The 27,479-nt window shown below is 41.9% G+C and overlaps 1 protein-coding gene across 3 annotated transcripts in view; it reads right to left on the minus strand.

The window, feature by feature from the left end:
* Window positions 1-513: 513 nt before the first annotated feature.
* The window catches only part of trim44 (tripartite motif containing 44), a 41,744-nt gene continuing 14,778 nt past the window's right edge, over window positions 514-27,479 (minus strand). For all 3 annotated transcript variants that reach the window (XM_073472404.1, XM_073472405.1, XM_073472407.1), the window contains exons 5-6: window positions 24,066-24,088; window positions 514-1,947 (exon numbers count right to left, since the gene is read on the minus strand). In XM_073472404.1, coding sequence (XP_073328505.1) covers window positions 1,869-1,947; window positions 24,066-24,088 — 102 coding nt within the window. In that variant the 3' untranslated portion in view covers window positions 514-1,868. The remainder of the gene's footprint in view (window positions 1,948-24,065; window positions 24,089-27,479) is intronic.

Raw genomic sequence — 27,479 nt, forward strand, 5'->3', positions numbered from 1 at the left:
AAGCCTTTCTTTACTCTAGAGAAGCTGCATGTAATCTCATAAATCACCTCTAGTAATGTGACTGACAGGCTGTTGCATTGTGGGTAATGTAGGCTTTGAAAAGATAACACTGTTGGAGTCATAGAAGGTTAACAAATCACAATCGATACAGCAGGAACAGAGACATCACCTTTTTTATCCTACACATTCTACTTCTTCAAAACCTGCTGCCTACATTACCCACAATGCACAGACACACTAAGTGACATCACTGGAGGCAATATATCAGATTACATGCAGCTTCCTCTTTAGCCATGAGAGGCTTTATGCTACTTTTTCCCCACACATGCAGCAGTAATACACACTGAACTGTAAACACACTTTAATATGTAATATTAATCAATGTGCAAGTTACCCTTTAAGTACAGTACTTGAGTAAATGTATTCAATTACATTCCAGCACTGGTGTCTTGGTTGACTGATGTTTTAAGGTGTTCGTAGTGTTTTTGCAAGAGACAAATAATGCAGAGAGCGTTCTTAAAGTGAATATACGAATGCCATCTTTGACATTCAATCTAAGAAAGAGGCTTTTTATTTATAGATTTAAGACAAAAATAGACAAATAAAAACACGAGGAAACATCAGACAGTCAGATCCTGTCTGTCGAATAAAGAATGAGCAGTTGGAGTTATTTCAATAGGCTGTTGACACACCAACATTTCCCTGGGGTGGGTACACAACTCTCAGTGCATCTTAGTGCAGCGCCACAGTAGTGAAGGCGTGCTGTTGTCAAACACATTACAAGTGAAGCACAGGCTTTCAATTTTGACTTAAGGCAACAGAATCAATCATATTAAAGCAAACTGCTGATACAGACAGACTTGTGGGGGGTACATCATGAATGAAAGCTATGGCTGAGTGGGTCAAGGTAGGAAGTGCATACATTTGTGTGGACTGTAATCCGTCATACGCTGCAGATTGGCCAGGAGTAATGAACCTTTGTATTACAGTACATAGAGAGCTGATACTGCGTGAGTGCTATTTTGCACAGTCAAATTACAGTTCGATTTTCACCCAACAAAGACTCAGCAGCATTCACCAATCAATAGGTGTCAAAATGTCCCCCGCTTCTGATAATAGATCTGACAAACACTCGAGGAAGTGTGCGTACATCTTCAAGCAGAGGGAATCGGTGAGAAGGGAAGGAGGGATGAAGGCAACGAGATGACAGGAAGTATAAGAGGCAATATTATAAAACAAAAGCTCGAGAAAAATTCCTTTTTTTTTTTTTTACAATCGAAACAGAGCTCCCAGAACAACTATAATACAGCATATTCTACCGACTGATGTAAGGCATTGTGGCATCTGACAAATGTTCTCCTTTCTAAGTCTGAGAATGTTTGTCAAAACGACAGAACCAAAAATATATCTCGAATAAATGATGTGATGCTACGCTGCCGAATTTCCCATTCCTGACATCTGTTGGGCTTAGCAGATGCTCCGCCTGGCTGCCTAGCCAGAAGTCAGCCAGGCTCACCAGTAAGCCAAGGATCTGACTGGCTGTGGAAATTGAGCCTGATGGTAATTGATTGCACATAACTTGCTTGCTTCAATTAAAGAAAGTTAGTAGCCGGTGAGGAATTAAAAAAGTTTGGGAGCAGAAAAGACGTGGCCATCCATATTTGTCACAGCGGCAGCCTTCTTCAAGGTCAGTTCACTGCCAGCAGGCACTGAGAGGGGAGGGGAGGGGAGGGGAGGAGAAGGGGAGCAGGGTAAAAGGGAGGCGGCTGACAGAGAGAGGGCCAGCCTGACAGTTTGACAGGGCTGATGACTGGCTGAAGCAGACATTGAAGGACAGGTGGGTGTTGCCAGAGTCTGCTCTGCTGGTATCAGGGGGCGTGGTCCATTGATGGACCGGAATCGTCAAAGTCCCGGGGGTCCAAGGGGTTTGCCCTCGGCTCTGGTAGCCTGGAGAGAAAGAAAAGAGACAAATTAGACGACTGTTAAATCTTCCAACTCAAACACCTGCATGCAGACACACAAACAGCCCCCACACACACACACACGCACCCTCCAACATGTGCCCATATTATGGAAATATAATAAACCTTTGTGAAATGTAATCAGCTTCAATCAAGCTACACCTTAAGTAGAAATCATCCATTCTGTCGGTTTCATATTAGCAGCTCTGCAGTGACAGAGACAAAGTGATAGCTAAATTGCAGGGACCTGTAGCAATCGGAGCCTGGCTGATAGATTCAATTTCACTGGAGACAGTCTACACTAATCATACGCTCTAATTGGACAATGTCGTGAGGGTGATAGAGCACTGCTCCTCCCTGCGAAGCAACTCTCTCCTGAAAACTTGTCACATTCCACCCTGCATCCCTCTTATTATGATTTCCCCCTCCGTACATCTACAGTACAGGACCAACATCCATTTTCAAAAGACTATATGTCAGCACATTTCTCTCGACACCCATTTACTGGATGGAGTTGCTGTTTAATTCAATGAGATTCAATGCACTTTAGAGCTGTGCCATCTAATTTCACTGCTCAAATGTTTGTTTTCAAAAAAATCACTTCCCATGACCTTGGACATTTACTTAACATTTATATCTGTGAATTTACTGACATCTATCAGAGCAGGAATCAGCAAAGAAGAGAAGAAGTCACTTTAACCTCTGTGGCAGCTTGACTGACTGTGCATCTTTTTTTTTTATTTAGAACGATACAACTGACATTTCAGATCCAAGGTCAGACCAGTCATTGTAGCTGTATATGGTAGAATAACCTATTCATTAGGCAGCTGCATCAGTATGAATTCACAGCGCAGGTGCATTGTCCTCCGGTTATTACATTTGCATTGACAGTGACCAATAGAGCAACAGGTAATTTGTATGGCGAGCAACAACATCTCTCACATGAATGCTACAACACTGTTAACGAAGGGAATTAATCATTTTTCCAGACAAGCACAGCGAGCATTTACACAACAATGACATAGAATAAACTGTAGCAGTGGCAAGAAGATGAGACAGTCAGTTATGATGTTTTTCAGTTTTACTTAAAGGTACAGTGTCAAGGGCAAGTGATGGAAAGAAAGAGCCAGCCACCATCATCTGTATTAGTAGTTGTTTGGAATATAAAAATCACAAAGGTCTACAATTCAAGTATGAGTAAATCCAGTATTTAAAACCTTGTTAACAAATAATTGGCATCAGATGAGTCAAAGGGCTGCCTGTCAAGCTACAATATGGAACAGCTGGCACATTGTTTATTATTCAAAATAAATCATGGGTGAAACCTGTCTGAATCTCAATCTAAGCATATATTTACAAAAAATCTAATAAGTTGATGAGGTAAAACATTAAATACATTATCTTTGTGCTGTTTTCAATCGTGTATGTGTCAAAAAGGATGCGCAAATTAACTCATTTTGCTTTATTTATGTTTAACAGCATAAAGCGGGGGGAAAGCTTATCCATGATAAAGAATTTTCTGTATAGAGTCCTTTGTACAAAGTTAATCTTTAAACAAGCTCTAATTAATTAACAAGTTCTATATACATGTATTGACTTTGTACGTAGTATTCTAGTCATATTTCTGTGGTCTCTATCTCCTCTGACAAGGACACATTCCCATCCGTCTCCGTTCTGCTCCGCTCCCTCACTCGCTTCAAACAGTCTTCTACCTCCGCCGCCTCCGTTATTCCTGCCCATACTGCATGCTGCACAATCTTTGAGCAAAAATCTATCCATCGGTTAATAGGCAGCGAAATCTTCCCGAGTGCTGCTCCCGGAGTATTCTTGTCTGACATACTTCTGTTGGCAGTAACAAAGAGCTGCTTCCTCCTTCTTCCTGCACCTCCTCCAGGTGCACGTCGTTACAACACGAACTCACAACAGGGCATCTCATCAAGGAGGAAAGTGCACTGTGCACGTACAGCACACGTGCGTACAAGTATAAGCAACGGCATTAAAACGATCTGATGACCTTTCAAAATGAAATGAGTTAACTCCAAAATGATTAGTGGTCAAGTCATGAACAGCACCTTTCGGTTTTAACAAAGCAGGAACAATATGAATATGGACTTGGCATCTGGCTTGGCATGAAGTGCCAACATACTGAATGCCAAAGGAAATGATGATGTTGGACACATACAGGGTTAGTTATATCTTATCGCTTAAGTACACACCCAAGACTTAAATTATTCAAATGAGGTCTTCCAAGTCAAATTCCTGAAAAAGTTACCACTTGTGCTTTCCTTTCCCACCACACCAATTCTACTCAGTATTCAAACTGTCTGCAGTATCACAGGCTTTTCCCTCTTTATTGTGAGCAAAGCACACAAGATTTCTGCACTGAGCCAGGCACAGCGCTCTGACACAGCTCCCTCCTGTCTCAGATGGTGTTTGGGGTAAAAACGTTGGCAGGCTTATTTGTGTAAGGCAATTTCATCTCGCATCTCCAGTCAACCAAAACAGTCACCCTGCTCTTCGTATGAAAAAAGAGAAAAGGAGGGGGAAAAAAGAGGAAAGAAAGTAATTACAAATATATCTTTATGAGGCCTCCACTACGGAGGTAAATGAACTATTTATATTCAAACGGTCCTTGCTAAGCCTTAGGACACATGGATGTAATAACTTATTTATTCCGCCCGCAGGAAAAAGGCCATTACTTCAGAATGGCAGTGAATGGGAAGGGTAGTAGAGAGAAGAGACAGATTGGAGCTTCGACATGCAACAAAATGTCAGTGGGTGGGTGATAAATTCCCTACGAAGTTAAAGCCCTTTGCTTTGTTCTCTTTTTCTGTCTGTTCATCCTCCTTGGCTAGTAAAAGATCACTTTGGCTGCGGGAGTGTGTGTGTGTCCTTACGACCGGGTTCTTTCCGCCTATGACTTATTCATAAGCTTTAATGCAGTCGATGTATTATTGATCAGCACCGATCATTGCCTCCTCCCCTTGATGTGACCACGGCCTGCGGACAGGGGTGCAGGAGCTAGGAGGGCCTGCTGCAGGGCTCAGTGTCTGGGCTTCAGCAGTGATACATCCCAGCTGTGGCTCCTGGGGTGATGGATGGATGCCTGGGTGTGTGGAAATTAGGGACATTGTGTGTGTGTGTGTGTGTGTGAGAGAGAGAGATAGGAGTTTTCGATGGCACTGATAGACTAGAACAAAGCTAATCTTACTAATGTCTCCTCTCTGAGTGAAACCGAAAAAGTTTCCTTGATAGCCCTCGAATGAACCCATCGCTCATGGAAGAAAACCTCTGGCTCCCAGCGAGGAAAACCGAGGAAGGAGAACAGGCATGAAGCAACCTCGACTTTGACTTTTGTCTCTCTCATTCCATTCCTGTTTTGGCCTCAACCCCGTGGAGCTCTCTGGGAGATAGAGGGAGGGAGGGGTCTTTGCCCTGATTAAGTTTGAATTCCCTGCTCTTGGCAGAGAGGCTGCAGGACTCCTAAGTCATCATCCGGAAACACTCCCATCACGCCGTGGCAGCCTTGCCAGCTTGATCCAGCCTCATTGCCGTATGAATAATCATACTGCGGTAGCTTGGATATGCTGAATGGGTTTTGAGCGAGGTGTGTGCGGGTGTAAAAAGATGGAGTGAGGGGAAGAGGGAGGGGCTGTGGAGCAAAGTGGAGGTTGCTGATAGGGGAGCAAGGTTCTTCTTGATTAAGCAAAGAGGTTGAACGAGAATAAAGCTGTGTATATATAGCGCTGGTGGCAATCATCCTAAGGAGGAAAATAACTGTTGCAATTTGCGTTTCCAAACAGCGGTGATGCCATCTTAGCGTACTCCATCACATAAGACCGCAGGACCCATTTCTCAAGTCCTGCAGGCCTATGGGGTTTGGTCTAATGAGAGAGGATCCTTAATGGTTATTGATAGAGCCCATGAGGACAGACTCTTACCCTCACTCTTCAGCGAAGCAGTGCACTCTGCCACTACTTAATGAAGTACATCTTGTCACTTCTGTGGGATGATTTAACACTACAAACAGCTTTGCGACAAGAAAGGACCGCGATATGGAAAAAATAGATCAAATAAAGGAGCGTAAAGGGGGATAGTGATGTGAGGGAAGGAGAGTGAATGTTTGTAGATGGCACTGTAATAAAAAAAGGAATGGATAAGACACTCTGTTGGCTATTAGGAGTCATTTACCTTCTCTGCGCTAATGCTCTGCTGCTTCTAATTGGTCATTGTCCTGGGAAGGTTTACATCCTTCTCCCTCTTTGGCCATCTTGTCTGCCAACTCCCCCTCTTCTCTCCGTGGATTTATGTTATTTCCTTTCATCTGACAGTCCCGTCTAAGGGTGTGTAATTTAGAAATAGCCCTCGCGCGCACCTTTCATTAAGAGTACTCCTGTGATCTTCCAAACACTTTGCACCGCGATGATCCTGCCAGCGAGAATTTCAGATATAGATGTATCCTAATGAGGAGACATGTGAAGAGAGAAAACTAAGGAGGGCAAAGGAGTGACGCAGGAAAAGGTGGAGGAGGAATTAAGGAAAGGAAAAAGACAATCTATTAGAGCTTCAGAGAGGTGAAGATCAGAGAACAAAGGGAGGAGAGAGAATTGTTGGCACGTTGGAAGTGACAACACCTCGATCGAAGCTTGTTGCCGAGGCTCTGACACGAGAAAGAGCGAGGTGATGTGTCAGTGTGGGAACCAAGACAAATACCTTTTTCCAGGAGTTTCTATTAAAGTTCCATCGCTACAAATTCCACAGGCCGTCATCAGATAAGGTGCTTTTTGTGTCATGCTTTAATACAAAGAGCACTGCCAGGAACACAATCGTCAGCAGCCCCTTTTTTTGATATGCGGCTCTGAGTTTAAGAAACTTGCCATTTCTAAAATTAGTTGTAGCTACTTCACCTGAGGCAACAAAGGAGACGGTGTGAGGCTGTCACCAGCTGCTGCTCCTGTTTAAACTGTTTTAAAGAAAAAGCCCACATCAAATTACAAACCAATTTCCTTTGCGAATATATCCCATATAGAGGTTTGTGCTAAATTTTTTCTCCCCTTTTTGTATGCTACCCCGTTTGCATTGTTATATGCATGGACACAAAGTATACACAGACATACAGTGCATACGTAACACATGATATTTTCTAGACAGAAACACTGGAACATTGTTTCTTTCAACTTTGTACAATTACAAAGATTGAACATTTTCCTCGGCTAAAGTGTAAAACATGCTGTCATCTGGTCTTGTTTATACTACTGATAACTTCTTGCCTCACTCCGGCTCATTGCTCAGGTTTTCACTGCTTAAAAGATCTTAAACACTTTCCCCTGAATCTTCTGTCGCTTCTTGTACTCGATATTTTTAGAACAGGCTATTTTAAAAATCTACTTTCAAAGCCTGACTCGATCTGCTCCGTGATACATCAGCGACCTTTTGACTACATACGAGTTGCACTGGCTGTGATCTTTAGATGATTTTTTACAAAGCAGACTGGAGACCAAAGGTGAGCAGTCATCTGAAGCTTCAGAATAACACACCTGAAGAGATCAGGTTAGAGAGGTCAGTAAAACGTCTGAAGTCACTTCTATTGAAATGCTTGTTTATTATGTAAATTGTTAGCGATGACTTATGATGCAAATGTTCTGTTGAAGTCTACAATGATTTTCCTTTTTTAGTTTTATTTATGTGTTAAAACATCTTCTGTACAATGCACCATCCTCCTCTGGTAACAGAGTGTTTGTGCTGTCACGGCAAAAAGAAAAAACCTCAGTGCGTGTGACAGAAGCTACTGAGGAGTGAGGACTCTATTAAGATTCTAAGGTGAGAGGCTGCCATGTGGGCCCAGGTGCTACCAGCTCTGCAGGTGTTGGAGGTGGAAGGCAGAAAGAACAGCTCACAGCTTGGATTTTACGACTCTTTTACCGTTTTTGCTTTTAAAGCGCTGACACCCAGGATCTATATGTGACACCCGTTTGATTAACTGATGCGCAGGATCACACGGATATGCTATAAATATGTCTTTCAATCGGATTATGTGACAGTAAGTGTAGCGACACACAAACAGGCGATGTGCTGGAGGCGGCTTTACTGAGGACACTGCCAAAAAAAAACTTGCACAACCGATACTGTGTTTAGTTTTTGTTTGCCGTACAATCATTGATTTGGTTTGCTCAAATCTATGTTTACATGTAGAACCTGATAAATCTGAGCTTTATGCACAGCACCTCAAACCATCATTTAAAAGGTTGTTTACAAACTTTTCCTCCTTAAAGGTTAAATCCACCAATTTTACACATTAAAGTGTAAAAAAACGGTAATACCTCTGGATCTGCTGTATCGATTTTGGACTGCTTTTCACAACCTGGCGCCTAAATTACCCACAGTGCCACTGAGCCTGAGTGATATCACTGGAGGCAATTAACAAACTACGACTTTCTCAAGTTTAAATTGCTTAAAAATCAAGCAAAAACAAGGAAAAAAACAAAACACTAGCCAGGTCTGATGTTCTCTAATGCAGAAAAAAAGACACAAAGGGATTCATGATGATAGTTATTTGCCTTGAGAGAAAAGAAAACATTCACAGCACTGTTCGTTCTCCATGAGAAGGGAGAATAATCTACATGGGTGTCAAAACTCCCCTGGGCAGTTTAGTGATAAATCTGTAAAATATCTTTATAGCCTGCGTCTGTGCAGCTACCCCTGTTGAGCCACAGTCTCAGCAGTATTGGCTCTGTTTACATAGTGATTTATTGAGCTGGGATGATTCCTTTCCAGGGAACATAATTGTCTGTTCTCATGATATACAGACTGACCGCAGCAAACTGTTATAATCTCATATTTACAGTACAATGACAGCCTGATCAAGCAGAGAAAAGTGTTATCTTTTATCTCATCAATTATAAAGTACGTCTTTTTGTAATTACATTTCACTTTGGGACAAAACAGATATGCACAAAAGATACCCACGTTGACAGGAAGTGAATTATTGACTGTATCTCTTTCATTGGAAGAGAGTGAAACAAAATGTCCGACCACAATAGAGAGCTCACCGTCATATGATGCACGTTCTGAACTGACTGAATAATTGGTTCAAACAGTGACAGTCTGCTTCTTTCAGAGTCACTGGTCTATTCATACTGTTCATTCGGATTGTGTCCCCCCCCCCCCCAACGCACAAAACAATGCAACACCCTGTGGTGTTTCCATGCTGCTCCAAACACTTAATCAGCCCACGGAGGAAGTGAAGAGACAAGGCACAACAACAGGCGATGCATCATGGTACAGAGCACAGAGAGCTAGGGGCTGCTTAATATGACCCTTTGTGTGCGCTGCAGCTTATTCATCAGGGCAAAATAGCAGAGGCGAGGATAAATCCATCTCATCATCCACCAGATGTATTGCCTCAAGTAGACCCCATTCAAACTCATGTTCATGCATGCCATTATTTTGAAATGTGCATCACAAAGTGCGGTGTGTACCACTCCGGCCTAGGGATTGCGTGCAGTCAACCTGCCACATGATGCATGTATCATGCTGAGGGTGCCTTCGTCTGCATGCCGAACGCGAGCAGCGAGGCGGAAAAAGGTCAGCGAAGCGGAGACAAAATGCTCAGCCAATCAGAGTAATCACACAGGTTTGTCTGTGCTGCACCAGGTGTGAGGAGTTGGAGGAATGGCGTTATCCCTCCGTGAACCCATTTCTCGCTCACTTTGACACAGGTACCTGCCGTTAATCATACACAGGAATTAATGCGGAGTCGTTCAGATAAGAGCATAAAACTACTGTACGGACTCAATCTTACATTGGCTCATTTAGTGATTTTACAATTCTTGTGGCCACAGGGGCAATTGAGGAATTAATGGAGGAGAACTGCAGCAATCCCATCTATGGAGCCCACAAAAATAGAGCTGCTAATTAGTGAGAATGGCAATTAAAACTGACCTGAACACGAAGACTTGCTTTCGGTTTATGACTGCATGTGGACCATATTGTTGGGGGAAACACACCATGACACTTCCTTTAAAAAAGCCACTCTTCACTGAGATGCAATCCGACAATCAACAATTATCCAGAATGACTCACACCCCCTCGCCGTGTAGGCGCAGGACTGTGCTGTCCAATTTTCCTGAGCCATTATACTGTTGGTCACAAATTAAATGGCAATGAATGACGTTAAGAAGATCCCTTAGAGGAGAGCAAGGAGGAGATAATGGAATCACCTTAATGATTCTCCACTGCATAACACTGAGCGAGGGGAGAGAGGACAGACATGTTGGTGAGTCTGCTAACAAGAGGTCTTCAGGAGGTTAGACTCTGTCATTTCCTGCTTTTATTCATTTGACACGCTTATGAATATGCAGCTATTCAACAGAGTAAAACTCAGATCCATAAAGACACCTTATGATAAAAGCTCTCTAGCTAATATCACTGCCTACCCTGGTATTGCAAAGTAAATGTGCTGCTGTGTTAACGCCTTGAACTCTGCAGGAGAAACATTCTGCCAGTGCCTACGTTGGTATTTTTGATTCTTGTGGTATCATTTCTTGAAGCATCTTCCAAATGCCTCATATCCCTGAAATCTGAACAAACTAAGATAAAAGGTTTTGCAGGTCAATAAACACTAATAAATGATAAAAGTATTGAAATTATGTCATTAATTAAAAAGATTCATCAAAGTTTACTAAATAAAAACATGAAGCTTATTGATGCGAGAGATTTTTAATGTAGAAACATTAAAAAATGATTTCTTAACATTTCAGAACTTTTTGAACTAATTTAACTTTTTGATGTCTTTTTATGAGCAGAGTACAAAGGCATTTTGATATATTCTTTTAATCTACATCAGACATACAGTGCCTTATTGGTAATTTTAGCTTACTGAGATATTATTTCTAGGAGAATCTTCAAATGCTCACAGCTCAAAAACTACTATTTTTCTCAACCTGCCTCTCTGCTCCCCTCCCCCGACTCACTGGTGCCACAGCGCCAACATATGTCACCTGACGTGATGATGTCATCACACATATACAACGTGATTAGGCGGAGGAGAAAAGTCTCAGCTACCTGTTGCAAAAAGAGTGAATGCTAAAACTATTATGGTTTTTATTTGAGACGAATTTGAACATGATCACGTAAACAACGTTTCCCGTGGCCATTTTGGCGCAATCCTAAGCTTGGACTCAACACTGGTAGAAGCTAAATTGAAAAAAAAAAACATTAAAAAAAAAATCAGCAAAGCATAATTAAACACTGAACCACATGCCAATAAGTGATGTTAAAGCAGGGTTAGGGTTGTAACTTATGTTACACACCCCAGCTGCAGGTTAAAGTCTAGTAAAATAGTCACTATTCTTACAGGATGCTGACATAAAGTCCACAGTAAAGTGACATGAACAGAGACTTAGCACTTAATTCCACTTTTATTGAGTTGTCTGTACAACACTGTCAGACAGAATTTAATTACACTGAGTAAATACACGTTTTCCACTATCAGTTGCCTTGTGACATACTGTGTTTCATAGAATATGTACTGTGATTGTGGCCAACAGCATGAAGTTATTACCAGCACAAGTTTGAGGACAAAGACGATGTAATATACTGCCGTATGTGATTGTATGTGATGAATAAAGATTCTTCTTCCTCTTCTGCACTCTGCCACAAACCTTTTCACTGGTAACAACATGGCCTCTCCTCAGGCGCCATTCTCAGCCTTTACGTTTTGCCCCTCGCGTGGAAAGAATCTAATAATAGCAAAGATGTCTCTTACATGCAACACATTTTCTGTGTGTGAAGAGCAGAAGAGCCTAACAAAGATGATGGTGTCGTCTGAGGTTATTATGTCCATGAAACATAAAAGTGCAACTTTCAATGATGCATTTCTTTCTCAAGCACACTAAAATATCTCCATTGCCTGTTGTGTGATTATAGCTATGTGCTGTACTTATAGTCTTATCTCATCTTGCCCATTTCCCAGTGCAAATACATTCTAGTCTTCATTTGTTCCTGTTGCACGTGTTTAGAAATGTAATTTACACGTAAATGTGTGAATGCCTGTAGCTGGATCAGACAATCTTCTCTGATTAAAGCGGATAACCTGCTTTATCACACCAGTTATCTTAAAGCATTAATATTAGGCCTGGTGAACCCACATATTGGTCTTGCTTCATTATGCAGGTCTCAGGTCTGGGGATATCTGATACCTGCGAGGTAGAGCAAATCTTCCTTTTCCTGCGTTTTTGGTTTTTTTTGACATGCAAACTTGAAATGCAGACTATGTCTTTGGCTTAAATTGAAATTTCCAGAGTATCTAAAACTCCTTTGAAGTTTGAATCTCAGCGAGAAAGGGAGAGAAAAACACATTGGAGAGATAAACTTTTTATCTGTCCTTCAGAAAGCACACAGCATCAGCTTATAGGTAATGAATAGTGAGCACCTGCTGTCCCCGCTCTCCATTTTACTTAAGACTCTTTACATTTCCTCCTTCCCAATTCTCGTCTTTGTGACTTCAATTTGGCTGTAACTATATTTCTTGGTTATTCGTTCCGTCCTGTGTTCACTTCTCAACAGCGTTATCCTTTTTTTCTTCCATCTCTCCCCTCATTTACCCACACCCCATCCCCTCTGTCCCCCTTTGCCCTTTGCAGTCTCCACAGGCACCATTGATCCAGGGTAACTGAAGGGAGTCCTTCCTAGCGTGATCTGCACAGTCAGTCATGTGACCACAGATCTGGCTCTTTCTCAGGGCCAGACAGCCATTATGAAGACTGACTGGTCACAGCAGCACCCACACACTTGGCAGGCTGGCAGAGCTGCCCCCTGCTGCCTCTTTCAAACAACCCTCTTCTCTGACAGCAGAACGCCGGCGCCACCTTAATCAGTGAGCCGCCCAGGTGCCCGGACGAGCTGTCTCAGGAATCTGGATTGCTCTGGAGAGATTTTAAAAATTAAGAGCCTGTTTACGTCACACTTGGAGAGACGATGCCGACTCCTCCTCTGTCTGCACTCCTCTATCATAGAGATGGAGAGATGTCAGAGGCACATATGGCCAGCGAAGAAGAGGAGGAGGAAAAAATGAGATGGAGAAAAACAGACAGAGTTGGAGAACAGACCGGCTATTAGGCAAAGCCTTCTGTCACATGAGAACGCCCCCTCCCAAGCGTCCAAGTCCCGTCATCCAAGCCTTCAGTGTGAAGGACACCCAGACAGACAGCCCAGAAAACCTGGGCTCCAGACTGTCACAGCTCTCATCTCGCCTGATAAAAGTCTCATATGGCTCATCTGTTCATCCCTCCTCGCCTTTTTTTCCCCCGCATAAAGTGTGAGTGAAGGATCTTCCCCTTGCAACAAACAAAAAGATGAACAGTTAAACCCACCCAGAAAAGTTATGAATGCAAATTTTGTATTATAATGCAAATGTACAGATGGCGCTGCACAAACTAAGACTTCTTTGGGCTTTTATTAGTGTGAAACTTTGGTTCCTGCAGAAGTTATATAGTTGTATAGTTTCGTGGAGCATTGCAACAGAGTGAAATACAGTCATGGGTCCTCACAGCTCCCCAGTGCTTCCTGACTAATAAACTTTTATGTGTACTAATGCATTCTGTAAAACATCAGTCATTAATGCCTCCCTCCCATCTCCTGAAGGTGATATGCCCCTATCCGATATTTCATCATCACGAAACTGGAAGCAATTTTATAGTTTTTTTTCTTTTTTTTTTAAACTTAACATTGACATGCACCATCTTGTAAATTGGCTCTTTATCCGTAGTCACATGTGAATACAAGATATCATTTATTTTTAAAACAAGCTAATGTCCCTCTGAGTCTGGACAAAACTCACATAAATCAAAAGCAATGATTTTAAATGATTAAAACAGCCAGTGAGAAAGTGTCTGGGCTCAAAAGGAAAACGCAGACATGCTGACGGGACCTCCGTCAGAAAAAGCCATTAATTTTTCGTTCACATCTCTCCCTCCACAGAACAACGTTGGATTAAGGTGATTTTTCAAAGTGCACGCTAAATCTCCCATTACAATCCTGAGGTAGTTAAATCCCAACCATCTCCTCATTCCGCTTTAGCCAATGCTATAAATCTACATGATGACGAGGCTTGTCGTAAAACTGCTGAATTAAACATGCCGACCCTCTGCTCACTCCTCCTTCCCCTCGCTGGCAGAATAAGTGAGCATAGGGACACACTGTGGACCGGGAGGGGGGGGAGAACGCCTTGACAACTGACCCACTGAGGCGTCACACGCGTGCTGTGACGACGTTGCTGTGTCCAACTGTGGAAGGAGAGATGTTTGCCAATGGTGTGTGTGTGTGTTTGTATGTGTGCGAGTGCTGTTTCAGTGTTGACAGTTCATACCTAGGGCCAGAGGTTTGATAAGGCACTGATTCATTGCCCCCTGGTTCAGCCTGCCACTATCGTCCTCCTGCATCTCAACCAAGCTGAAATCAGACCTGTAATTCCACCCGAAGGCTAACGCACTGTGATGTTAATGTGTGTGTGTGTGTGTGTGTGTGTGTGCGTGTGTGGTTAAAAGGGAACACGGTAGGTGAGACAGAGTGAGGAAGGCATCTTTCTGTCTGTGCAGCAGGGAGACAGTTGCCTCGTTCTTTCCATCTTTCCACTAATTACCCGCGCTAGCCGTGCGCGTTTGTGTGTGTGTATGAGTGTGTGTGTGTGTGTGTGGTGTTTATGTGTGCTTTTCAAATGAATAATGAATGTTTATACACGGTGCGACATCTTCTGAGTGCTTTTTTTTACCCGCATGTGCGTGAGCATTGCATGCATGATAGGGTGGAAGGCAAAGTCTCTACAGATGCAGTATGACAATTTGCCTTGTGGATAGAACAGTGAAAGGAAGTGTGCGTGTGTGCGTGTGTTTGTGTGTGCTTGTGTGTGTGCTTGTACGTGAGAAAGGGAGAAAGAGCAAGAGAGCGAGAGAGAAAGCAGAGAACCTATTTTTCCTGTTTGTAAATGTGTATAATTCCCTGACAAGATGCAAGACAGCAGAAGAGGGAAGCTCTAATTACCTAGTCCACTTCCTGTACAGGATGTCATATCAGCCTTACCCTAGCTGAATAATGTTATTCTCAAATACAAACAAAACTCAAAAACACCCGTACGTTGCCTCACATACTACAATATGTCAGTGTCATGCACAGAAATTCTCCATGAATGATGACTTTGATGATCCGCCGACCTTTCCTCCAGCTTGAATGGATTGCAATGAAATTTGGTTTTGACATTCATGAAACCAATTTGCCTATTATGAATTGTCCTAATTAGTTAATTAGGACAATTAGGATAGGTCATGACTATTTCTCTGGACCTATCAGGTCTGACTTATCATTTTTCTAGTACTTTGAGTATCCAGACAAGCGCTATATAAGTCTAATGTAGAATTATTATTATTATTATTATTATTATTATTATTATTAGTATTAACAAAAGACGACACCCACCCCAGCCGCAGTCTGTTTATGCTGCTGACATCCGGCAAAAGTTACGTAAGTATTCGCTGCCGTACCACCCGAGAGCAGAACAGCTTCATCCTCAGGCTGTTAAACTCCTCAATTTACCCTCTACACTCCACCTTATAAAATACTGTTTTTTATTTAAATGATAAATAAATGAACCTCGCAACCTTGAAACTTGAGTAAATTAACTCAAAGCACCACCGCCTCTACAGCCTCACAGACTTGCTCGCGGGGCTGTAGATTGTTACTTTTGATTTTCATTTCTGATCAAAAATCAAGCATTTAAAATGTCTTTACATGCACTGCAGTCTGACAGCTAAAACAAAAAAACATAAACATGGCATGTGACTTACAAGCCATTTCATCACCGCTGCAGCAGCGTTGCGTCTGCCAGATGTGCTCTGACATGTGATGGAGATAAAGCAGAACAAAATCAAAACACGAGCCCATCCAGCTCCCGCTGTCTGCCAACTTTCTTCCTCACTGCACTTCCTCAGTCACTTTCGTCTCACTTCTTTTTCTCTCATCACTTCCTTCTTTTGAAATAATTGCATGTGTGCATAAACACACACAGACAGCCACACACATAAAACACACACGCACTTACACCAGGTATCTGTTATCCGAGGGAGGAAGGGTGCTGTAATTAACACATTTGGATTAATTTTTTTTATTTTATTTCTGATGCTAATAAGCCTTCGTCTTAACAGAACACACAATCTGCAGAGGCTTCTATGTGACAATGTGATTATTAGATGGGACAGCTCGAGAAGTCTGGGTAAGTAATTTAATGAGCAGGTGCAGAGAAAAGGAATTAACAAGAAGGGCTGGCAGAAAAGCAGCGCGGCACATAGAAACGCCGCTCTGTACTCATAAATAATGAAGTAGATAATAACACATCAACACATTTTACGATGTGACATAAACACGACACGTTCCGCCTCGATTTACAGTCACGGAGACGGTAGAGGAATGCAAGAAGCGGAGAGAAAGAAAAAAAAAAAAAAGACGATGGTTTCCCAGTCTAAGTGAGTCAGTATGATGTTCAACACTGGGCTACATATTACATAGCACAAGGTTATCAGGAAGGGCATTTGTTGAAGCAGATACCACAAAATATGGACCACTGGAGGAGATAAAATGCTTATACCAGGGAGCTATGTGAAGTTTACTGTCACAGACTAACCTATTGTTGCTGTCTTGTGCACTGGAGCCTTCTGAAATATTATTTGCCACGCTCTCTTTCATTTTTCACGCCTTTCCACTCTGCCTTAACAATCTGCCCAGAAAGCTTACTGTGGTTGTGCAGTTTTCACCTTTTTATCCCCATTTCCTCTTCAGCACTCACCCCAGATCTTGCTTGGTGGAGTTGAAATACATCTCTACAGGCTACATGCCTTATGCTCATCTCGTCTCAGCCGGGTTTCACCATACCAGTGCTCAATTTCATTCCCAAAATCCAGCACTGCAAACACTATTCCATTTCCTGTTCACCTTCTTTCATTGCACCGTTTTGTTCCTTGCATGTCTTCACTCGGCAGCTTAACCTGATGTTGACGTACAGATGTCTTCTACTTTGACTTGCACAAAGGCCCTTCTGAATAAGCCTGATATGTGAAATATGAATTGAAAAGGTTCTCAACCCAATACTTTTTTAAATCTAGCCTTTTCATACATTGAGGCAAAGTTCAACAAATATGAATATTTCAAGCGCACCGTGGCACTCCTTGTTAAATTGTTAAATCATTCTCTCTTACCAGCTTTTCACTGTCAGCAGAGTAAAGCTGACAATCATTCCTTTTCTCAAGGTGTAAAGTCCCTGCGCTGACACTGATCTCTGGAGAAAAGCACTCACAGCACACTCACAGAATACAATAAAAAGTATGAGTGGAAACCCCCCCTTTGCACACCTACAACAAAATCAGCGACAGAAAGGCGGGGAAAAGTATGTGGGAGAGAGATGTATTTTACACACATAGATTACCCATTATTCATAGGCACTACGGGCTCCGAGCGTCAACACAAACACAGCAGTAACCCGATTCTGCCACACTATACCCTCGGCTGCATCGCAGGCACTTACCGCCGACTCTTTGCTCTCTGGGATCTCAGACAGCAGACGCAGCACTCGCCAGAGCACTCGGAGCTATCTACCCAGCAGATCAATACGAGAAGCACACTTAAAGCTCTGGTCAAAGCTCTATACACTGTGTCCCCCCCTTCACAGGCCTATACTGTAGGAAATGAACAACTAATAAATCCAGTAGCGGCGCCAGCTCTGGTGAGATTCAAAGTCCTGCAGTACATCAAACTTATTAGGTGGCAATCCCCACTGCAGTCAAGACCGATATCAAGAGAAGCAGTTTGTGTTGGAAAAATACATTCATACCTGTCATGTCTGTTTCACAAAAGATACCTTCCTGAGTGTCTGCTCTCTTTTGCATTTTGACAGGAGGTACACACGCTCGCCGCTTCAACAGGATATTCAATTAGACAGCACCCATCTCCTTGCTTGCTCTTTGAACCATTACATTGCCCTGGAAGCTTTTGATGGAATCTGGAATCTGAAAGTGAAATAGATGCGTCGTGGCAAAGCAACTCCAAATCTGAGGCGTTTCTTTTTTCTTCCCTAGGTAAACTACCTCATTTGTATTCAGGAAAAGTTTCGGGAGAAACAAATAACTGCCATTAGTCATCACAAACGACAAAGAAACACACATGAATGCGTACCCACGCACACACACACACACACACACACACACACACACACACACACACACACACACACACACACACACACACACACACACACAGAGTTATCTACTTATTTTCTCCCTTAAACACCTCTGCACACACTCCTCTGCATGTGTTTCCAAAAAGTGTTTGATGTGAGTCATGCTAATGCAGATGGTATCCATAAAACACACGTGCCCACAAACAGAAACGCACATTCACATACACAGACACACACAAACACAAACACAACTGAATAATAGTTAAAAAACTGGAGGAACATTGCCCATGCGGCATGAATTATTCATGCATATAGTCTGTTGTCATCTAAATGCATGTCTTTGTATTTGTCAGTTTGGTTTGTGTGTGCTTTGCATTCATTTGGGACCTCCGATACATCCCTGTGGAATGGTGATGACCAGGAGAGAGAGAAAAGAGAAGAAGAAAGAGAAGTAGGAGAAGAAGCATGAGAAGGAGGAGGAGAAGGTGGACAAGAAGAAGGAAAAGAAGAAGAAAAAGGTGGAGGAAAAGAAGAAGAAGAAGAAGTAGGAGGGAGAGGAAGGAGGAAGGAGGAAGAGGGAGAGGAAGAGGAAGGAAGAAAAGGAAGGAGAAGAGGAAGAAGGAGAGGAAGAGGGAGGAAGAGGAAGAGGAGGGGGAAAAGAAGGAGAATAGTAAGAAGGAGAAGGAAGGAAAAGGAGGAGGTGAGAGGTTTAGTATAGTCACAACAAGTTGGTTCTTGCACACACACACGCACAGGAAAACAGATAAAGATGCATCTTGCCGAAAACATATTAAATTATTAAATGAGGGGAATGTTAAAACACACACACACACGCAGAGTGCCTGTAGTGGCTCCTTTTGTAGGAGACGTTATAAATTTTTCATTAGAGGAAACGCAGCTCCCTCCCTCCATGTCCTCATCTCTGAGCTGTGTCCTGTGTCCTCTGGCCACGCTCCCCTGACACCTCCCTGCTTCACCCAACCCATCACTTTGACCCAGCGAAGGGCAAGCAGCTCAGACAGACAGATAAGCTGCGTCCCAAAGTGACTGCTTCGCCTTCCTGTCAGCGCCCACTTTTTCTCTTGGTTTGTGTGTTCATGTGAACGTACGCCGTGATTGAGGGCGGACTACAGCCTTCACTCACTGAGACAGTGAGCGATTTGCCCCATTGCTCATGGCGAGGTATGGTTGTGGAAGATTACAAGCAGGGGTTTGAGAAAGCTCTAAATACTGCAGGTCAGGATGTATACAACTCATTTGAAAACAGATGTGTTGCATGGTTTGGATAAATAAGTTAAGCACTGGAAATGAAAAACAGAAAAAGAATAATATTTTGCTATTTTTTTTATAATTGACTGTTGGTCTCCATTTTTTCGCTGTTATGATTGTGGAGCAGAATTTGTGGATGATGGACGCAATAAAGTTGCCATCAATTAGGTGGTGATGTGTGATGTAGCAGACAGTTTGTTTTAGCAGGAAGCTGCTGAAAGTAAATGGTGGCAGAGTTGAAATTGACACAGTTCATCCAAATGGATAATTTAGCAATTGTGAATGAAGTCAAAAAATCATCGATAGCATCTTTACTTATTCCTAGATTTACTCCATTAACACTATACACTATCACTTAATGTTAATGCATACACTTTATGTTAATACATTTGTCTGTGCATTTACAGTGTAACAGTATTGTACAGTTGGATGGCTTAAAGTTTAATACTTTATAAAGAAACTTAGATTATATAACTAGTCAGTCAGAGAGGGTCTTTAAAACCAAAACACACAGTGAAGCAAGTGTACAGCACATTATTAATGTATTGGTGTAAATTAATGTAGGTCACACACAAAATCTGAGTAAAACGAAGAAGGGAGCATATGAGGAGACACAATCTGCCCACTTTCTAGCTGCGTGTGTGTGTGTTGTGATCCATGCATGCATGATAAAGTGAGCGAAGCAGGGGACAGGAGCTCCTGAGATACAGTGGAGACGTGAGTGATTGGAGCAATGAATGGGGGGACCTCGCATTGTAATTAGAAGTGCTGCGCTCCCCTGCGAGCTTTACCATCTTAGTGTGATTACACTGTGTGATTTACATGCTGAGAACCTCTCCATCAAGCTTTTCCACATGTTGCAAAGCTTCAACTTCCCTGAATTCAGATGTTTTTCTTACAGATTTACCGATCAAACAACATTATCAGATGAAGTTATTGAATTTTATGGTGTTTGTGTTTTGTTTGGTCATCAGATCTTCAGTTGCTGCCATCTGCTTCCACCATCCTGGCATCACAGCTATTTTTCACCTATTTTAATTCCTTCATTTGTTATATATGCATATTGCTGTTTTAAACCATTCTTCCATACTCCCTTGTATACCTTTGGGGTGACATGTTTTTAAACAGTAAGCCCTGAGGGTTTGCAGAAGAGCAGTTCTTGTTTCTTTCCTCCTCTGCTTATATAATTCTATCTGCAAATAAAAAAAAAAAACCTCAGATAACACAGCTTAAAGACAGATTTTCATCGTGACTGACTCACACTTTTATATTATTTATATGTGTATTTAATAAATGAGATGGAGTGCTAAGGACACAGATGGAGAAAGTTCCATCCAGGAAGATTTTAATACTGTAGAAGAGTTACATATCTGTGAAAATCCATTGCTATTCTTAATGTGCTCAGAATGACAGGATACGAAAACACAAGGGAGGCCTCGCTGTGGGAGGCAAAGAAAGCTGCCGGATGCATCTCCAACAAGACCCCACTTAAAGATGACATTTCTACTAAAAATAAATACTTAGAATAGCAGCTTTATTTGGTGGATCTTAAGCTATACCAGTATTGACTGCATTTATACAAACAATTTCCCCAGTACTCACAGTGAAAACGCAAAGAAAGCTATGCCCCGAATTTAGCCAATTTGTCCACGAGGCTAATATTTTGACATGTGTTTGCTCGAATATACTGCTTAATAGACAATCTAAGGCGATCTGTGTTGGCTGACTTGATGAATCAGAGGACAATAGTCAACTTTGACCAATAATCGATTGTTACGCCTATCAAAATCATACAGATAACGATGAAAGACATTGTGATATCTGTTTGAGGAGTGCCCTAATGACTCCTTCAAGTCGGCTAAACATCCTAAACTCCTGAGCTGCAAACTCAGAGTTTAGTAGAAGTCAGGAGACAGAGAAATATTTCTACACGTCTACTAAAAATAAATGTTCCAACGTCCCAACAGAACAGCAAATTTAAATCTAACGAGCAGAAATCCTTGGTGTATAACTCCTTCTTTTTCTCTCATTGACTGTCTCGCTGTCTTTGTATCTATTTCTTTCTTAAGCACACATCTCAGGAGACCACATAAAAGTGGCTTCCTGGAATTAAAGCGTTACTGCAGCAATAAGCCCGTTCTCCCCATCCTTCCTTTGTGGGAGTGTGTGTGTGTATGAAGACAGCCAGAGACACTTTTGTCTCCACTATTGATCGGTAGCATGGACTCCCGATGTTCCCCAGCCCCTATGTGATTACATAGGGCTCAGACTGCAAAATGTGAAAGTGAATAAATAGTGTGTCAGGACTTCCAGACAAAAAGTAGGTTATGCGTAGAATATGAGAGAGAAATAGAATCTATTCATTAATTTAATTGCTTTTCTCTACAAATTAAATTTACATAACAGACACACTAAATGTCATAATAAGCTACTAGCGTAACCTGCATGTTCATACCTTTGGGCACATTATTACGTGCATGCAGACGCACACAAACATGATTAACAAGAGATTGCAACAGCTAGATTAGATTCAGATGATAAATGTTATGATTCATACACTCAAATACACATAAACATATGCACACAAGATGAACACATGCACACACACATATTAAAAGGTGTAAGTCATCAAGGACGTGGGCTCTGAGTACGGTGAGGGGGGTTAAAGCGAGGGAACGCAAGCAAAATTTGCATCACATGAGAGGCACCAGTGAGAAGATTGGGCTGAGGGGAGTAAAGCAAGATTTATATTCAGAGGAGGACAAATCTTGGCAGGCATGGAGTACCTATGTTAAGAGGCTTGGGGAGAGGCGAGGGATCGTATTGATGAGGAAGTCCAGGAAAGATGCATGTGGGTGCAGGATTGTGGTCCTGTGGGGATGCTCTGTCTACAGCAGAGATATGGGGCTCAGACAGCGGATTAGTGTTTCTGCTCCATAATCAATTTGCTGTCTGGATCGCATTGCACATAACCCTAAACATGCACTCCTCGCCTGATCCTGCAAAATCTCTCTTCTTCTTCTTTCACCCTCTGCCAATTTCATGTTGTCCCTTTTTTCACCTGCTTTCATCTTTGTTTGTTTCACCTTCAAACCTTAAGACGTCCAATCTCAAACCACTTGAATACACTCGCACATGAAGCTGTCCCTGAATTCACTTACTAACCTCTCTAAAACATCTCTCCCCTAGAATTTCTGTCCACAATACATGTAGTTTTCCACTAGCCACAGTCAATTTTGCACCGACTGCATTTTAGGGCAATATGGGGAACTCTGGGAGTAATTATATCAGGGAATGTGTGTGTGTGTAGAGAGAGATGTTGAGGTTAACCTTGACTAAGGACAAACTATTAGCTCCATCTCACCCTTGGGTCCATGCTTGCTGCCATCTGCTCCAGAGTTTAGGGGTCATAATACTGGCTGGCCAATCAATAACATATTACATGTTGGCACCAGGCGCCAGCCATGGTCATGACTTTCTTTGCTTATTAAAAGCAAGGCACATCACACTCCAGAGAGGAATGCAGTGCATTTCCAACAAGCAGGCAGGCACCGCAATATCAAATAGTACAAAGTGAAATAAAAAAATGTAATTTCTGTTTGCAGAAAAAAAGCATGCTGTCCATCAAAAGTGTACTTTTTTCAGCCTATTTTCAGCCTTCATTTTAAATAAAGTCTGAAAATAAGGCTATTGTCTCTGAGGATGGATGTGCTTGCATTTGCAGAAGGTGTCTTGAGCCTGAGTGTGTGTGTTTACTGTATGTGTGTCTTTGTGTCTGTAGAGAGGAGGAGTACTCCGAGATGAAAGCCCAGCGAGACAGCCAGGAGGCTGGGCAGAGACAGCAGGTGGTGCTAGGAGTGCTCCTGCTCCGGCTGAAAGAGGCTGAGAGGTTTTTGTGTCAACAGATCAATAAGTGTGGAAACCGGGAGAGCACTATCTATTCCAGATTGTATGACACAGACAGAGATAAAAGGTGAAATATGTAGCCTAGGCCAAATAGAAAAGGCACAAACAAACTGTAAAAGCAGCTGAAAAATGATATGGCTGCATCTGTCCGGTGTGAGTTCCTCCCCCTCCCCCCTCACATAACCTCAGACACACATAATCAGATTCAGGGTAGAAAAAAATGTGGCTACTATGATGTAGCAGAGGGCGAGACTTGACCTGGTAATGACACAACATGCATGCATATAGGCACACAGGCGCATACGCATTGCTAAAGCCTGTCAGCCACTGTCCAAGGCTCTCTTATATGACCAGGCAGATTGTCACCTCTTTTGATTCCAGCGGGCAGACACAGATGAGAGCTACTAATTGCCTTGCTGGGGCGCAGACGTGACTCGCATGTGATGGGAAAGGCACTGGAGGTTTTACTTGCATACAGGTAACTGTGTGTCTGTAGTGAATGAGTTGTTTGAGTGAGTCACTTAAAGGTGAAAGTTTGACGGGGGAAACAGGCTTGTTTGGTGTGTGTTATTATGCATGATGAATACTTGTCAGTCCCATGGTGCTCGATGGCACGAGGACCTGAGTGAGGAGGTTTTTGAAGTGCCCCTAGTGCCCGCTAAGCTATGCAGTTGTGTAAAGGTGAACATGAATCACACTGGCAGTCTTACCTTGGCCTGGCCTCAATGTCGTGCTGAAAAAATGAGAAATAGAGAGAGCGAGAGAGAGGAAGAAAGAGAGAGAGAGAGAGAGAATAAAACACACTTAAAATCTTTGCACAGGTGTTGAACAAATAAAAAAAGGTAAACAACATAATTTACATCCGCTTGGTCCGCAGCTGGTGTGGCTCTAAATCTGACCAATTAATTTTCACTTTCATCCAGCAGTTGTGCCCATGTTTAATCATGAGCTTTTTAAAGGAGCAGTCTGGGAACAAAGCGCCCAGCGAGCCTCAAACATTATTCACATGCCGGCTTTTTCCGTTTAACTTTGATCGGGGTTTAAAAAGATTTTTCAATGTCAAAACAATGGATGTGATTTGTTGACTGCTGGTATGTGGCGCTTACGTAAACATTGGGAGCTAAAAGTTTATTCATGAGCCTGATGAAAAATTTAATCATATTTCAGAGCATTTCAATCTCCAGAGGATGTAAATGCATTACTTTACAAGGCGTGCCCGTAACACTTAAATTATTGCTATGAATCAACGTCGGTATTCTTAATATTTAACATGCCAAACACACAGTTCCATGCACCACACTTGAATAACTGTCATGTAAAACAAAACTACTTGTTATACATCTGCTGATCTCAACTGGTTTATTTTCAGTCAAGAGGACTGTGAGCACAAACTCTTTAATATTCTGCCCAGCACTGACTGAACTGTTGCGCTGGACCATGCCTCCCAGCGCTAACATGGCTTTGCCAGAGAGGGATTTTAACAATGTGTAACTAACCAGCGTCTTGAAAGCCTGCGCCTCCTCGGCAGCGCAGCAGATTAGAGAAGAGCTGATGACGAGAGACCGCGGAGCTGTCTGCCTCACTGACTAAGACTTGGCTCTAAATTTAATTAGCCTAAAATCTGGACAAATAAGTATTTTCAAATATTGGAACTAAGTGAGATTCCTCTCTTGGTTTACCTTGTCAAACACTTCAATCGACTGAAAAGTCAATTTGTGAAATCAGAGTGCAGAACTGACATTCACTTAAGAAGCTCTTGACTAGTCGCTGAAAGGCTGCCTCTACAAAAAGCACACATTTGCAAAAGTCTTTCCGTTTCTCCACTGCTTGGCTGATTAAAAGACCCTCCATTAGCTGATAACTAACAGTGACAGGTCTGGAGACATACAAAGATTTCCTAGTCTGCTCTAAATTATGACTGCAAATCCACTGGTGTGTTATGCTTTTAAAACCATATTACTATTAAAGACTTATTATGTTGCTGGGCAAAAATGAGTTGATGCATGTTAGTCTACCCTTCGCTGGTGAGCCAATAAGTTGACAGCACGTGGGATATCATTAATCAAGCGTTTCAAACTACTCTTGGCAACAACACTGTCGGAAATTATAAATCCCAGGTGTGTAACAATTTGTCAGACGTAATGTAAGTGCTGACTACAACCAAAACTCATTACATCATCACAATGTTACGTCTTGAAAACTTGTATCTTGAAGTAAACGTAAAGTGGTCCTACCCTCTCACTGAAGTTAAATAGAAACAAGAAACAAGAGATAGGGGGGCGGAGTGACCATTCACCCTACTACAAGAACCTGTACCATCAAAATGATTTTGAAGCTGTTATTTTAAGGTATTTAAGTACATAATGTTGCTTTATGTAACACTTGCACTATATTTTCTTTGATCTCTAACATCAGTGATTCCCCTGAGGAGATAATATCAACATTAACGTTATCATAATACCTTCACATTTGCACTTTTGTCATTGATAATATCAGGGCAGTCTTTTTTTTGATGATTCTATCCAACTGTTGTGATAGTATTGTGTGTTGTTTTTCTTTTTTTGCTCTGACTGCATTACTATACAACAATGAAAACAGACAGTTGTTATAGTCCCAATTGTGTGCTTTGTTCTCATTTGTCCAATTAAACAGTTTTTAAGTGCCATTGCCCACAAAATTGAAAGAAATACACTAGTAGATAGATGCTGATGGCTATTGAGCTTTGTTCCAACTGTAATTACCACAGTTACGCTGCAACAATAAAGAGAAAAATGCCTCGGGCAGTCCATCAATATGTCCACACACAAAAAAATGGTCCCTCTAAGAAATACTTGCTATATTCATAATTTAAAAACTGTATCAACTTCATGGAATTATGTGTTCTTGAATTGTTTGAATTATATTTCAAAGTGTGCTGTTAACTCCCACGACAAATGATCTATTGGGGCACAGCCTGCAAAGGAAAGCTACCTCTTGTTTTGAAATCTTATTGATGTTGTTGGGGTTGTTGATGTTGTTTGTAGTGATTATGTATTGTCTAGCGTTAATTTTCTTAACAAAGATGTTGTCTCTGTCTCCTGCCCAGGGAATACAGATGTAAATTAGCGTATAGCTAACTCTGATACAGCTAAGACATGGTGCAATGCCCCTGTGAAATGAACAAACACATCTAAAAAAACGATATAATCAAATTAGGGGAAATTAGTATCCGTAATAAGCTCACCTTCATCTGTTTTTAGCCTACAGCAATGATCTGTAAGGAATGCCTACCTCTAAACTGAAAGATACATGTAATCGGACATTTCATCAATTCAGTCATACATATTAAAACTGTAGAAAATAACAAGTATTCCATTAATCTAGTCAAGTCTAGTGATAGTAGCACCTTTTAAAACAATAGGGGTTTCTAATTAGCACAAGCACATGATTCATTATTGAGACATGATCACTTTTTTTTATAGTTTTTTAAATTTTCCAACATGTATTATACACTAAAAATGCACAAAACTACTCTGCATTGAAAAGAAGAGTCTTAATACTGACCCTCAGCATATTTAAAGGTAGGCAAAAGGCTGCTTTGTTTCAAATCAGCCTCTGAGCAGTTCATTGTGACCTGGGTCACGACTCAGTCAGTGATGGGTCACTGGCGCAGACTCTCAATGCCTGGCTAATGAGGCATCTTGGCTTTGTTTTCATGCTAGGAGTCCCTTAAGGCTTAAAGAGCTTTGAGCCTCTGCTTTTATAAACAGGATCACAGACTAAAGCAACCTTATAGAATCCTTTCGGTCATACATGTGTGAAAGTGGCCCAAAGCAGTTCCACAATAAAGTGGGCGGTGCGGACACAAGTGGGCTGGCATGTACACATGTATATGCGCACCAATACCGCCTCACAGGAACATGTGTGGATCTAATACATCTCTTTATAAGCAGGGGTGTTTATTTACTTATATAGCATGTATATTTATTTACATTAATGTATTTACAATTACACCAATCAGCCATTAAAAGGACGAGCAGGTGAAGCAATTAACATTGATCCTCTCGTTACAATGTGTTTTGCTGGGAAACCTTGGGTCCTGGCATTTATGTGGATGCCACTTGACACACACCACCAACCACGAA

This window comes from Pagrus major, chromosome 8 (assembly GCF_040436345.1).
Source record: "Pagrus major chromosome 8, Pma_NU_1.0".
Classification (NCBI taxonomy): Eukaryota; Metazoa; Chordata; class Actinopteri; order Spariformes; family Sparidae; genus Pagrus; species Pagrus major.